The following is a 13,237-nucleotide window of genomic DNA, read 5'->3' on the forward strand; positions in this document are numbered from 1 at the left end:
AGTCCCACAATGAGCTTTCCTTAGTATCTTAGTATGTGCCATTTTTGAGTCTGTAGCTTTTGAGGGTGGGCCAAATTCTCTGGGCGGGCAAAACAGAGAAAGGGGAGGCAAGATTCCAGGTTGGCCCATCTGAGCTTACATTTTCTCAAGGCAGAGCAGGATACCCAGGGCTCGCTTTACACTTATCACCAATTCTAGCCACTGGGGGACCATAGGCAGGCTGGGGGAAAATCATTCCGTCAGCCTGGTTATTGTGAGGCAGTAAACATTCCTCTTCCAGTTTTCCCCTTTAACTGATGCAATAAAGCAGCATGCCATAGAAAAAACTATGCAGTCAAGCAAGCTTGCTCTTGGTTTGTGTGATACAGAGACAGTCTTGTCCCTTATCCATGCAAGCAATGAATTTAAGTAATTTGAGGAAGTGGGGAGGACCTACCAATACAGCATGGGTTTGGGTTGTCCACTTATTCTGACAGACATGGTAACTTCCTGTCCTTCAATGACAGCTTGATCACTCATTGTTACCTGTTTGAAATGTAATGTAAGTTAGAAGTTGAGCGATGCATTTTACCTGTAGGTTTCATTTGACAGATCTGTTGATGGGATGACCACACAGTCAGACAACACATTCATAAGGCAAAGTTAATATTGATAGGGACATCTTGTGCATAAAACATTTTCATGCATACATACAATTGTCATACTCTAAAAGTTAATTGGGTATCTAATCAGACTCACCAGGAATGCAGGGGGTTCCCTGAATCGTGTGTCAAATGTTTGCTTGGGCTCTGGCCCTCCAAAATCCAGGCCTTCCTCCAGGGGACTGAGATACTCCTCATCAGATGTAATAGGGCTGCTGATATCTCTACGCACGCCCAGGTTTCCCTTTGGTTCCTGTACAGACTCTGTAAAAGCAACAAGGTTACATTAGGTTTCATTTTGTAGTTTCAGAAAATCCTGCTTACAAACAATTCCTATATGTACCTTTCATTTTTTTCTCTGTAAACTTTATTTTTTGTTCCTGAAAGCACAGCTCAATAAGAGCACAGGAGTCCAAGGAGTTTGTTTATTTTAAAAAAAGAAATCCCCTCTAAATTATAATTAGTCTGAAATGTCAAATGTTATATCCAAACAATAGTGGGTGGAGCCAGTGTTCCTCAGTGGGCAATTTATAGGTTCAGTTTTGCCTCTGCGTTGCTATGGTAACTATAAGTAAGGTTGTTCAGCTGGAATATAGGACAGAGACATTTTGCTCAGTGAGATAATGGCAAGGGAGAGAAATAAGATCAAACGCAATGCCCTGTAAGGAAGATGGTTTTTTTCTATGTGGGGTATTCTTAAATTACTGTAATAACAATTTTCAGTTTATAATAACAACTGACCTCCAAGTAAAATGGACATAGACATATATACATTTCAGTGTTGATGACAATAAAACACTAAACAACATGTCTGTCATGGTAGTCACAGCCACAAGATGCTTTTCATGTTAACGTCCATTATCCTGTGTGGTTGAAATGCTCTAATATAAAATAACCAACTGAGTCATAGAACCTCCTTTGCATATCATCGCTAATCAAACTATTTCACATTGAAGAGTCGAGACTGAAGGCAAACCACCACAAAACAGCACTATATATACTCATTTCATCTGATATCCTAAAAGTCAAACGTACCTGCTTTGACTGTAAGGGTGGCTCTGCTGGATGCTTTTCCCACCTGATTAACAGCAGTTACACAGTACTTCCCACCATCACTTATTCTAGCTGATTTGATGAGCAGGGTGTGTCGTTCCCCCTCCACTTTGACCGCGTAACTTGCAGTGCTGGTTATTTCCATATTTTCTTTCGTCCAGGTAACTTTGACAGAAAAGACAGAGGAGACAAAGAATGATTTGCTATTTGTATAATAATATATAGTAGTATAGTATAGTATTATATAGTAATTATAATAGCTATTTGTTATTTGATTAATTCATTTTCCAATTCAAAAATACCTGTGAGGCCTTTGATGTTAAAACACAAAGTACAACATGTTACCTTCAGGAAGGGGGGTGCCGGCAATGATGCATTTTAGTAACACATCTGCACCAGCAGATGCTACAGTGTCCTGCAGGGGAAACTCAAATACAGGGGCCTCCATTGGGTCTTCTCCAGCAGACACATAAGAATCATCTGAAGAATCTGCAGTTTAACAAAAGACACGCCTGAAGTCATTTTTCCCCTGTGATCAAACTAGAGGAAAATCCCCTCTTGTAAGGAGTAATTGGTTGATTAAACATGAAAAGCAAGCAGACTTGAACTTCACAATACTAAAGAAAGTTAAATAAAATAAGCACAACAAATCTAACCTAACTCTGGAGACATGGGTCGAGGGCGACGGTTCTTCCCTTTGGTCTTCAGCTGTCGTCCCTCTTTGGCACTAGCAGTATTCTGCTGAGGCTCATTAGACTTCACATAACCATCCTCTTCCATCTTTTCGTCTTCAACAATAATTGTGGGGATTCTTATCTTGAAGGCTTGTTTGGATGGATCCACTTCCATTCTCTCCTCCGTTGGAGTGACCGGTGACATCCTTGGGGGTTTCGGAGGAGGTTGATGAGGAAGGTCTTGCACAATGGCAGCCCTTTTTTGTACCAATGGGCTTTCAGGTCTGTTTTCAATTTTTCGTAATGCTACTTCTATTGGCGTCTTTCTCCCCGAAGTCTCATCCTTTTGTGATGTTTGCACAAGTGATTCTTGGATGTGCGAGGATTCTTGCATTCGAGATACCCTCTGTACAAGCGGACTTGGTGGCCTTCGTTCAACCTTACGTAATGTCATCTCAGCAACATTTCTGCTTGGCGACTCTGCCCTTTGTTGATGATATAATGATGGTGATGATGATCTCTGAATGATTTCCATTACTGGACTGACTCGACTTAATTCTCTCACTGATCGTTGTCCTGGTAAGTCGGATAACTGCATGGACTCTGGGGTGCCTGCAACTTCTCCAAATCTACTGACTATTACAGTTGTTGCTGTCTTTTGGGGTTGGGACTTATTTTGTTCTTGCTGTACTTGCTGTTGCATTGGTTGCTGACTATGTTCTTTTTCTCTCTGTTCCTTTGCCCACTGGGCACGTTCCCTTTCCTGGAGCTTTTGAAGGACTTGAGGTGGAATAGGTTCAATTTTCCTTAAAGGTTGGCGCTGCCTGCTCTTTAGAGTAAGCTGTTCCGTTGAAAACGACTTTTTTAGGTGAGGTTTGCCAACAAGCTTTTTAATGCGCTGGAGTTCCTCAGTGAACTTGTTCTCAATGTCCTGAACTTTTTGGGAGTAGCGAGGTTTCTCCTCCAGCGAAGCAGCTCTCTGTTTAAACATAGATCTTCGTTCAGCAGCATCCTCTTTCAAAGCCTCCCTTAAATCTTCCCTCGAACTTTCTCTAGAGATGCCCAAGCGGCTTCCTCCATCATCTGAATCTACAGATCCAGCCCGATTGAACCCTGCCCAGGATCCTGCTGAGATGGAACCCTCTGGAATATCGAGGCTTCGTCTCCGCTCTTCTAAGCCACGAACCTTCTCAAAAACCTTTGAGCTTGCCCTGGTAAGTTTTGGGGATGGTCTGAGAGTAAATTCTTTCCGGGAGTAGTCGCTCACTGGGGTTTGTGCTCGGTAGTCTTGGGTGTTACTTTGGGACACATATTTAGGTTGCTTAACCTTTTCTTCAAACTCTGCAGGCACTGTGTCTTGGTAATCAGTTGGCACAACAATTTTCCTCCGCAAGCTGAGAGGTGTAGTTGAACCAGAGCGACTTGGCATTGGAGAAGAGGAGGGACGTTTGATGAGTCTTGGGGATGGGGGTGGGAGGGCTTGTGGGGGGGATTCTCTTGAAATATTCTCTGACTGGCTTCTGAAATAAAGGGTTTGAAGCAAAATCTGTTGGAATCAGTAAGTTGTTACTAATTCACTTTGTGTTCTCATTGTATTTTAGTAGGGAATCTAAGTCCAATAATACAATCAGAAGCCTGAGTTATTTTAACAGCTAGGGTTATTTGCATGTTTCTTTGCCTTGCCTGGTTGTCATGGAGTGATCCTCGTATCCATGTGTTCTACTGTCATCTTCTGCACATGTGTCCATCACTGCATCTCATGTAAAGAGGAGATATGATATATGATACAGGTAAGCAATATTGCATAGATTATCAAATAAAAAGGTTTTCCAGCATGCAAACTCATCTCTTGTCAGCCTTGTTTTCAGCCAAAGTAGCCAGTTGTTTTCACAGAAAAAGCTCTGTTTTACCAACTGTACATTACACACCCAGCACCGAACGGACACAGACTAACTTAGCGACTAGATTATAAAACAGTGGAGCAATAAGCAGCTAAAGAGCCAGTATTTCCACAACAGGGCTGAAGGAGCAAATATTGAACTTGCATTCATCATGTAGATGAATAAATGTGAAAGTTGCTGCTAAAATCTTCACCATAATAACTTTATCAAGTGCCAATGGTGTGTTTTCAGCTCAATCCACTGCACATACATTGCGAGTTTCAGTTTTCTCACTAATGTCTATAACTGTTGCAATATTGTAGAATTAGTGGAAATCAGTAAAACAGAAAATTAACAAAATCCATATTTGTCTAAAGGAATAATTGCAAGATGGAAACATGGTGGATACCGGTGTGCACAGCCTGGTCCTCAACATCCCCACCATGTTCTTTGGTCTGAAATTGGTCACCTTCATCCTCTGTTGTTTCGGAATCTGAAAAGAAAATACACAAAACCAAGAGAAATTATTTCTCACTCAATTAGACTCAATAGAACTGGAACTATATTTGAAGAACAGTTTTAGTTGGGACAAATAGTGTAAGCTCATTCAACACTAGTGGAAAACCATGTTTCCATAGTGAAGAAGAAAAAAAGTGCACACTGTTACTAAAGGAACCAATAGACTACATTATCTAATTTACTTAACTCTTTAAAGGTGTTTGGTGAAAGGCAATTGAAAAATCCCAGGGCAAATTACTGTTGAGGGGGACATTTCAATTGGGCAATATATTTAGAACAGAATCCCAGCTGTGAAGAATAAACAGGTACACTAGTCTAAATATATTTCAAAAAACAACACATCCAAGATTAAATTAACCTCCTTCAACTTCAGTTTTCCACTGCATTGGACCTCATCTCTATTAGATTATGACTTTCATTAGACTTGACATGTTTTCACCCTTGGGGTCTCGTTAGCAAAGCAAGGCTAAATGTACTACATTGGCTGCAGCTGAATAGTTGCTGAGTCATTAACTTTCCTCATTTTCTCATCAGCATCTTTAAGTTAATGTTAAGAAAGGGAATATAATACGTAGGATAAAATTAAATAAATGTTTTAGTATTTTAAGAAAAAAAAACATTCTCTCCATTTTATCCATTTGAAGCTAAAAAGCTGTTCCAGTGGTAGCTACTATCTGAAAGATATGAATATTTTCCCCATTGGCGGAACTCAAAATAGAAAGCAGTATTGAGTCATTGGCATCCCAGCAGCTCTCATGAGGTGTTTGCTTCACAGTAGGTGGACTTACATATAAAAACAGATGATATCTGTTGTTCCCTTGCAGTAAGAGAACACAATAGGGTTATGTTATTAGGTTTGTCTGTTTTGGTTATTATTATTACTATTACTTTTCAAGTTATTGACCAATGAACTTCAAAAGGGGCTTGGGTCTGGAAATAAATAAATACAAATCAGCAACCTTAAGGCCAATCATCAATCAATCAAAACTCACAGGGTATGTTCAGATAAGTGCCCCAGATATACCCAGACAGTTTTATATATATACGCCACTAGTACCCTGACCCACAAAACTCACAGGGTATGTTCAGATAAGTGCCCCAGATATACCCAGACAGTTTTATATATATACGCCACTAGTACCCTAACCCACAAAACTCACAGGGTATGTTCAGATAAGTGCCCCAGATATACCCAGGCAGTTTTATATATATATATATATATATGTATACGCCACTAGAGGGCGCTACAAGCGCAAGATAGGTGAGTGGCATTACACATATTTTACTATAGATCACATATTCATTGTCCCATCATCCCAACTCTCTCAGGATGTGTCCTCATAAGTACCTGAACCACGCCCAGAATGTCTCATTCAAATTGAACACCAGGTGGTGCTAAAAATGCAAGAAACGTCTACACAATGACCTTGCACAAACACTGCAAGTCTTATTCAAATTGACCACTAGAGGGCACTTTAAATGCACAACTGGACGTGGAATGACGCAAATCATAATTTGATCTTGGAATCGCAGTTTGCGGCTTTATTAGCGATTGTTTTTGTGTTGCTCATCTGCTTTTCTCAAATTGCCGTGAGCTGAACTGAGCTACATATCACACTGAATTTAAAATAAATGTTTTTGACAAATCCTTTGTAGACATTTTAAACAAAGTGCACTGTTTGTCCAATTGCTACAAAGCTTGCAGGATATGTTTTATAACAATGTTGGATCATGTGTGAATTTACTTTGAAGTCGCTATTGAGAAAAAAGGTTTGAACCCGCGAATCGGCGCTTCATATAGAACACGGTAGAGAAAACAGTGGAAAGACAAAAACCAGGAAAACTCTCAAAGTGTGTGGCATGTTGGGTGCGTGTCAACCTCAAGCTTTTATTTAAAGCTATTAAATCGGCATAAGTTGCACATTCATGCAATACTTAAATCATATGACTACTTTGCGGATTTCAAAACAAAACTCCCTTGGATATTTTGAATGCAATATTTTTCCCAGAATAGCACCTAATGTTCTGATAAACCAGTTACAAATGCAGATGTTTTATCTATGATTTATATACAGTATATATATATATATATATATATATATATATACAGTATATATATATGCCACTAGAGTCTGTTGTACGCATTCTATATGAGATTTTTAACTTGTATTTAAAAAAGGTACAACTGTTTCCAAAAAGCACTCATAGGCATCAGCAAATTTTGTCAAAATCTTAAATATGGAAGCAGTGTTCGCAAACAAAACATACAAAAATCCACATTAAAGTAAATCGTTTCTAAAGATTGAGCAGTGATTAAATGTCTATTGATTAAATAGCTGTTCTAATAGCTAGCCATGTATCAAGTTGATAATCCAAACAATTCCATAAACCAAAAATCACAAGAGCTGTTAGCCATGACAAGCTTCTGTCGGTCTTAACTCTGACTTGATTAAAAATAAGAAAACAGACACATTGTACAAAGAGTCAGATGTTCCACAACTACCAACAGCAAAAAATAATGTTGCCGCAACATCTCCAAGAGACCAGTCATTATATCTTACTTAAGCAATACTGCACATGCTGCATGAAAATGCCAAGTTTAGTAAGACTGGGTATATACAAGAGCATTTAATTAAAGGCGCATTCGTTTTTAGTGTGGCTCAAGGAATGGCTATGTCTGTCAGCCCACCACTTTAGTTCAGACTGAAATATCTCATCAATAAACAAAAGTTTGAAGAAACAATTTGGTACAGATATTGATGGTTCCCAGTCCATCTATGTATTCTAAAACTATTGTACAGTTTGTTCAACGTCTGACGGCACAATTATTATTTTATTTCCCGTTAGTTTAAAACATATTTATGAAGTACTTTTTATTTTCAATACACTAACTGCAAAACAGTAAACTATATGTTGTAAATAGGGAAGTATTGATATAGGTCACCGCATTAGAAAATTGACAGACCGATTTGGGTATTGACATTGTACGAGGAACAGTGCATAACATTTGATTATGATGAACACCTTTGGATGAATTTTGGTTAAGAAAATTGCATTAGTAAATTACAGAGGTTTTTTACATTACATGTTATTTTGTTGACGCTTTTATCCAAAGCAACTTACAATTTCATTATATATCAAAGGTCACACACCTCTGGAGCAACTAGGGGTTAAGTGTCTTGTTCAGGTTGTATGGTACATTGGTTGATGTCCAATCCACTGTTCCATCACCACCCCTATTTTATTAGGTTTAATTGAATGATAGTGAAAACAACTATAAATAAATTACTTTCAAGAAACAAGATTTTTAACTCCACCTTAATGCACATCTTAAGTAAGCAAGTTCCGACATAGGAGGCGATTAGACATCCCAGAGCTTGATTGGTTTGGCTTGACAGGGGTATGATGGCAGTGAGTGACTGCGTGGGGTATCACTGTATAGATCCCACTATACTGCCAGGAAAGTGTGGTTCATAAACCTGTCGCTGCAACCCTGCAGGAAACCGCATAGCTCAAGCTACATCCTCCAAAATGAGATTTATACATTAAGCACCACCTAAGTTTTGCACTCTATGTTGTTTTTTTTTATTTCTATTTTAACACTTTAACATTACCATATTTTAATAGTTGCATGATATGTACAGAATATCTAACAATAAAGAAGCCTATGACCCTTTAAAAGAAGATTATCAGTCTAAGGAACATCACAATATAACAGCGTTTTAGTGAAACTCACCAAACCTTGAAGTTAGTTCAAAGCTATGGTGGTGCCTTGAGCTTGGTGGTGAGTTGTAATGCTAGTTTCTGTTGACCAAGGTGATTATATTCCACACTAATACTTGTCTAATCTCTTTCCCTTTTGATTAAAGGTATACAGAGTAGCTTCATTTCCTTTAATCAATGCCATTCCAGCTGACACCGTCAGTTGAGAAAACATTGCGCGGCCAGTTGTTGAGCAGTAATGTTAATAAAATGCTTCTGTCAACATTTCAAATGGAATGTTTTACAGTCTTGTATGCTGTACATATAGTAAAGGCTTGAATTGCTATATCATAAGTAGAAGTATAATTGACAAAGATAACATGAAATAGCACTTGCCTGATTTTTGTCTTTGGTCTGGATTTTTTTCATAGCCACTGCTGGTATGTCCTCGACAGGGATTTTTTGTCTTGGCTCACATTCAGCAGAAGGGTATTCCCCAAGATACACTGGGGGTTTCGAGCCATTACTACATGCCTAAATCAGGTCATTTTCTAGAAAGACATCAGCTGTTAATATCTGACTTGGAGGTAAAATATTCAACTAGACATATATTGTAAGGTTGCTAACATGCAGGTTAAAGCTTCTCAATCAAATGCAAAGAGAAACATAAAGGACTTTGGTCCATTATATAACAAGTTGAACCTCAGAGTGTCACCCCTTCTTCTGAGAGAATCCGTTTCAGAGAAGCATAACGCATAAATCTCTATCCGCAGGTGGAAATGTCTGTTGCTTGCATATCATCCACTCTGAGGGAGCCCCCCTGTCCACACAATAGCCATCGACAGTGTAAGCATCTTCCCCCGCTGTGTTCCACCTCACAGGCAGTGCACACCGATACGCAGAAAAACCAGTGGGAGTGATCCAGCCCTCTTGAGATCACTGTTCTACAGCATTGGTTGATATTTCTCATTTTTTCCTTCCTCCCCATGTGTCTGTGTCTTATTCTTCAACTGGTGTAACGAGCCGATGTTGTGTTGTCGGCAGAGACGGGGAGAATAACTGCAACAGCTAAAGGGACCTCCTCACTCCTCTGCATTGCTGGAACACTGTTAGCACTCACAGCAAACGTGTTACTGGCTGCTTAGACTCACTACACAAAGCAATCCTATTTCCCAAAAATGGAGTGGGTTTAATTGCTGTACTCACTGCTACACACAAAAGATAATAGCTGTTGTGTTGTACATAAGCATTTTCAGCTGCTGCTTATGTTTGATTTGTTTAGTGTAATAGTTGTTGATTATTCTCACATGCTTTATTTTGAAAAACTCAATATCTAAGAATCCTTTACCCAGAGGGAAAGGAATAAGCACTACTGCTTACACATTTCATTTCGCCACCGAGTATAACTCAGCACACAGAACTAGCTATGCTTAGAAATGACATTTCAATTCACATAGCAGGGCACTGTCCTCAGGACAAAATAACGCAGTGAGCATGATCACACACCTAAGTAGATTCACATTTTTGAAATAAACCTATGCTAAAAAAGGAACTGACTTTACAGCATTATACGTGTTAATCCATAATAACTCATACTAAATATCTAATGGTTGCAGCCACAAAATATGGTTATCATTTTTCTAACTGAAAATACCTACTAGAGCCCGACCAATATATCAGCGGGCCGATTTTATATATCGTTATCGGCATTTATAATTGTTAATTAAAAAAATAAATAAAAAATTAATTCATTAAATGTTCATTCATCAGAATCATGTATACTGACAAATAATTGATTCTGATAAATTAATATTTTAAAAATAAAAAACGGACTGTCAACCATGTTATGAGTGATGGCGTTGCATAGTCTGTCCACCAGAGGACGCTCTACAATGTCCCTGTTAGTGATGGCGTTGCATAGTCTGTCCACCAGAGGACGCTCTACAACGTCCCTGTTGGCAACACTGATTGTTGTTTTTTTGTTATTGTTTTTGTTCAAAGAACTTTAAGTTTCATAGCTTAAGTTTGTATTTTTATTCATTTTATTTATCAGAACTTTAATATATTTTGCTGTTCCTCTGTTCTGTTGTGACAATAAAACAAATAGTTAGCATATTATTTTAGTGAGAACACTAACAAATAAGTACAAACAACTAATGTTATGGAAATCTGTTTATGTTTTGTAACGCTTTTGTGGATTTTTTTATTTATTTTTTTATATATCGGCCGATAAATGGGCATCTCGGATTTTTAAATAACCAAATATTTGTATTGGTATCGCCCTTAAAAATCCTTAATTGGTCGGGCTCTAATACCTAAAGGCTTAATTCCATAGTCTGAATATTATGTAATATCAGACCACGCAGAGTGTCTTTTATTTGCTCAGGAGCTGCACTTAATGTGTACCTTTTCTGTTTTTTTCATATATAAATTAATTTTACGAAGGGGAAATCTGACATTCTCCTCTGTCTTGTGAAAAAATAATGCAATGGTTTAGCGTTAGCTGCTGCACAATTTGGCACTGGTCATGTACTGGAATAATATCCTGCAGCACAATAATTGTGTTCTCACTATAACTGTATAGTTAAATGCGTTATTAACGGCATTAACGCAAATCCATTTTAATGGCGTCAATTTTTTCATGGTGAGATTAACATTCTTTTTGGCCTAGCAAACTTTGTAGTTTTTTATCTGTTGCAACAACTAGTAATGTTAGAAAAACTACAACATCACACCGGATCTATCTAGACCGGAAACAAAACAACAGGAACGCCGCACACATGCCGTTTGGGCTCGCGAGCCGGCCAAAGAGATACGTTTTTTAAATATTATTTTTTGTGCATTTTAGGCCTTTAATGACAGGACAGCTGAATAAGTGAAATGGGAGAAAGAGGGGGGGGAATGACATGCAGCAAAGGGTCGCAGGTCAGAGTCGAACCCAGGCCCGCTGCTTTGGGGACTAAACCTCTATATATGGGCACCCGCTCGACCAACTGAGCTATACGGGCGCCTTAATGTTACGTTTTGACGCCTCTCAGCTATGTGGAGTCTTTCACCATGTCTTCAACCTGAGCCTTAGTCTCCAAAGGGTCCCCATGCTGTGGAAGACATCTTGCCTCGTTCCTGTGCCAAAGACGCCACGTCCCAGTGACGCCAAGGACTACAGACCGTGGCACTGACCTCCCACATTATGAAGACCCTGGAGAGACTGGTTCTGGAACAGCGCGGCCCATGGTGAGACCTCTCCTGGACCCCCTCCAGTTCGCCTACCAGCCCGGTTGGGAGTTGAGGACGCCATCATCTTCCTGCTCAACCGCATCTACGCCCACTGGACAGGCCGGCAAGCACGGTGAGGGTCCTGTTTTTGCTTCCCAGTGCTTCAAACACATCCGGCCGGCCCTGCTGGGTGAGAAGCTGACGCGATGAAGGTGGATCCCCCCCTGTGTCCTGGATTGTTGACTACCTGATGGCAGACCACAGTATGTGCGCCTGCAACACTGTGTATCAGACAGAGTGGTCAGCAACACCGGGGGCCCGCAGGGATGTCCTCTTCCCTTCTCTTCACCATCTACACCACAGACTTCAACTACCACACAGAGTCCTGCCATCTTCAGAAGTTTTCTGATGACTCTGCTGTGGTGGATGTATCAGCGAGGGGATGAGGCTGAGTACAGAGCTGTGGTGGGGGACTTTGTCACATGGAGTGAGCAGAACCATCTCCAGCCAATGTGACAAAGACCAAGGAGCGTGGTGGATCTAAGGAGAGCCAAGGCAGCAGTGAGCCCTGTTTCCATCCAGGGGGTCAGTGGTGGACATCGTGGAGGACTACAAATACCTGGGAGTGCACTTGGACAATAAACTGGACTGGGCCAAGAACACTCAAGCCCTCTACAGGAAGGGCAAAGCCGTCTCTATTTCTGAGGAGGCTGGGTCCTTCAACATCTGCAGGACGATGCTGAAGATGTTTTATGAGTCTGTGGTGGCCAGTGCTATCCTCTTTGCTGTTGCATGCTGGGGCAGCAGGCTGAGGGTAGCGGACGCCAACAGACTCAACAAACTGATTCGCAAGGCCAGTGACGTCGTGGGGGTGGATCTGGACTCTCTGTCGGGGTATCAGATAGGAGGATGCTGTCCAAAATACATGCATCTGGACAATGTCTCGCACCCACTCCACGGCTTGTTGCTCAATCACAGGAGCAATTTCAGTGACAGACTCATTCTCCCAAAATGCACTACAGAGCGCCACAGGAAGTCATTCCTGCCTGTGGCCATCAAACTTTTTAAATCCTCCCTTAAGTTTCTGAACACACACACACACACACACACCACACACAACACACACACACACACACACACCACACACACACTTAGAGAGGTTGAACTGGACAATATTATCTGTATATCTTTTTGTGCAATAACACTGGCCTGACATGTGTGCAATCTCAAATACCACAATTATTATTATTATTATTATTATTATTATTATTTAACTTTCACCATTCCAAATCCTTAATTATGTGAATTATGTAAATAATGTATATAACATTCCTTTATGTAAATACCGTACGTATCCAATTCCTTATAATCTTTATTCTTGTATTTCTACTCTATTTATAATATGTGCAACTACAACACAGAGTTTCCCTTCGGGGATCAATAAAGTATTTCTGATTCTGATTCTGATTCTGATTGAGTGGATGGCGAGCGCGAGACGCCGAAATGGACGCCAATAAGATTCTGGATGGAAAGTTTACTTTTTAAAAGTTAC

At 40.0% G+C, this 13,237-nt stretch overlaps 1 protein-coding gene across 2 annotated transcripts in view; it reads right to left on the reverse strand.

Moving 5' to 3' along the window:
• The window catches only part of spegb (striated muscle enriched protein kinase b), a 51,150-nt gene that overhangs the window by 26,057 nt on the left and 11,856 nt on the right, over positions 1 to 13,237 (reverse strand). For both annotated transcript variants that reach the window (XM_032513544.1, XM_032513543.1), the window contains exons 2-8: positions 4,658 to 4,741; positions 4,052 to 4,118; positions 2,351 to 3,888; positions 2,040 to 2,183; positions 1,677 to 1,859; positions 739 to 905; positions 437 to 525 (exon numbers count right to left, since the gene is read on the reverse strand). In XM_032513544.1, the coding sequence (XP_032369435.1) occupies positions 437 to 525; positions 739 to 905; positions 1,677 to 1,859; positions 2,040 to 2,183; positions 2,351 to 3,888; positions 4,052 to 4,118; positions 4,658 to 4,741 (2,272 nt within the window). The remainder of the gene's footprint in view (positions 1 to 436; positions 526 to 738; positions 906 to 1,676; positions 1,860 to 2,039; positions 2,184 to 2,350; positions 3,889 to 4,051; positions 4,119 to 4,657; positions 4,742 to 13,237) is intronic.

The sequence above is a fragment of the Etheostoma spectabile genome, chromosome 4, assembly GCF_008692095.1.
Source record: "Etheostoma spectabile isolate EspeVRDwgs_2016 chromosome 4, UIUC_Espe_1.0, whole genome shotgun sequence".
Classification (NCBI taxonomy): Eukaryota; Metazoa; Chordata; class Actinopteri; order Perciformes; family Percidae; genus Etheostoma; species Etheostoma spectabile.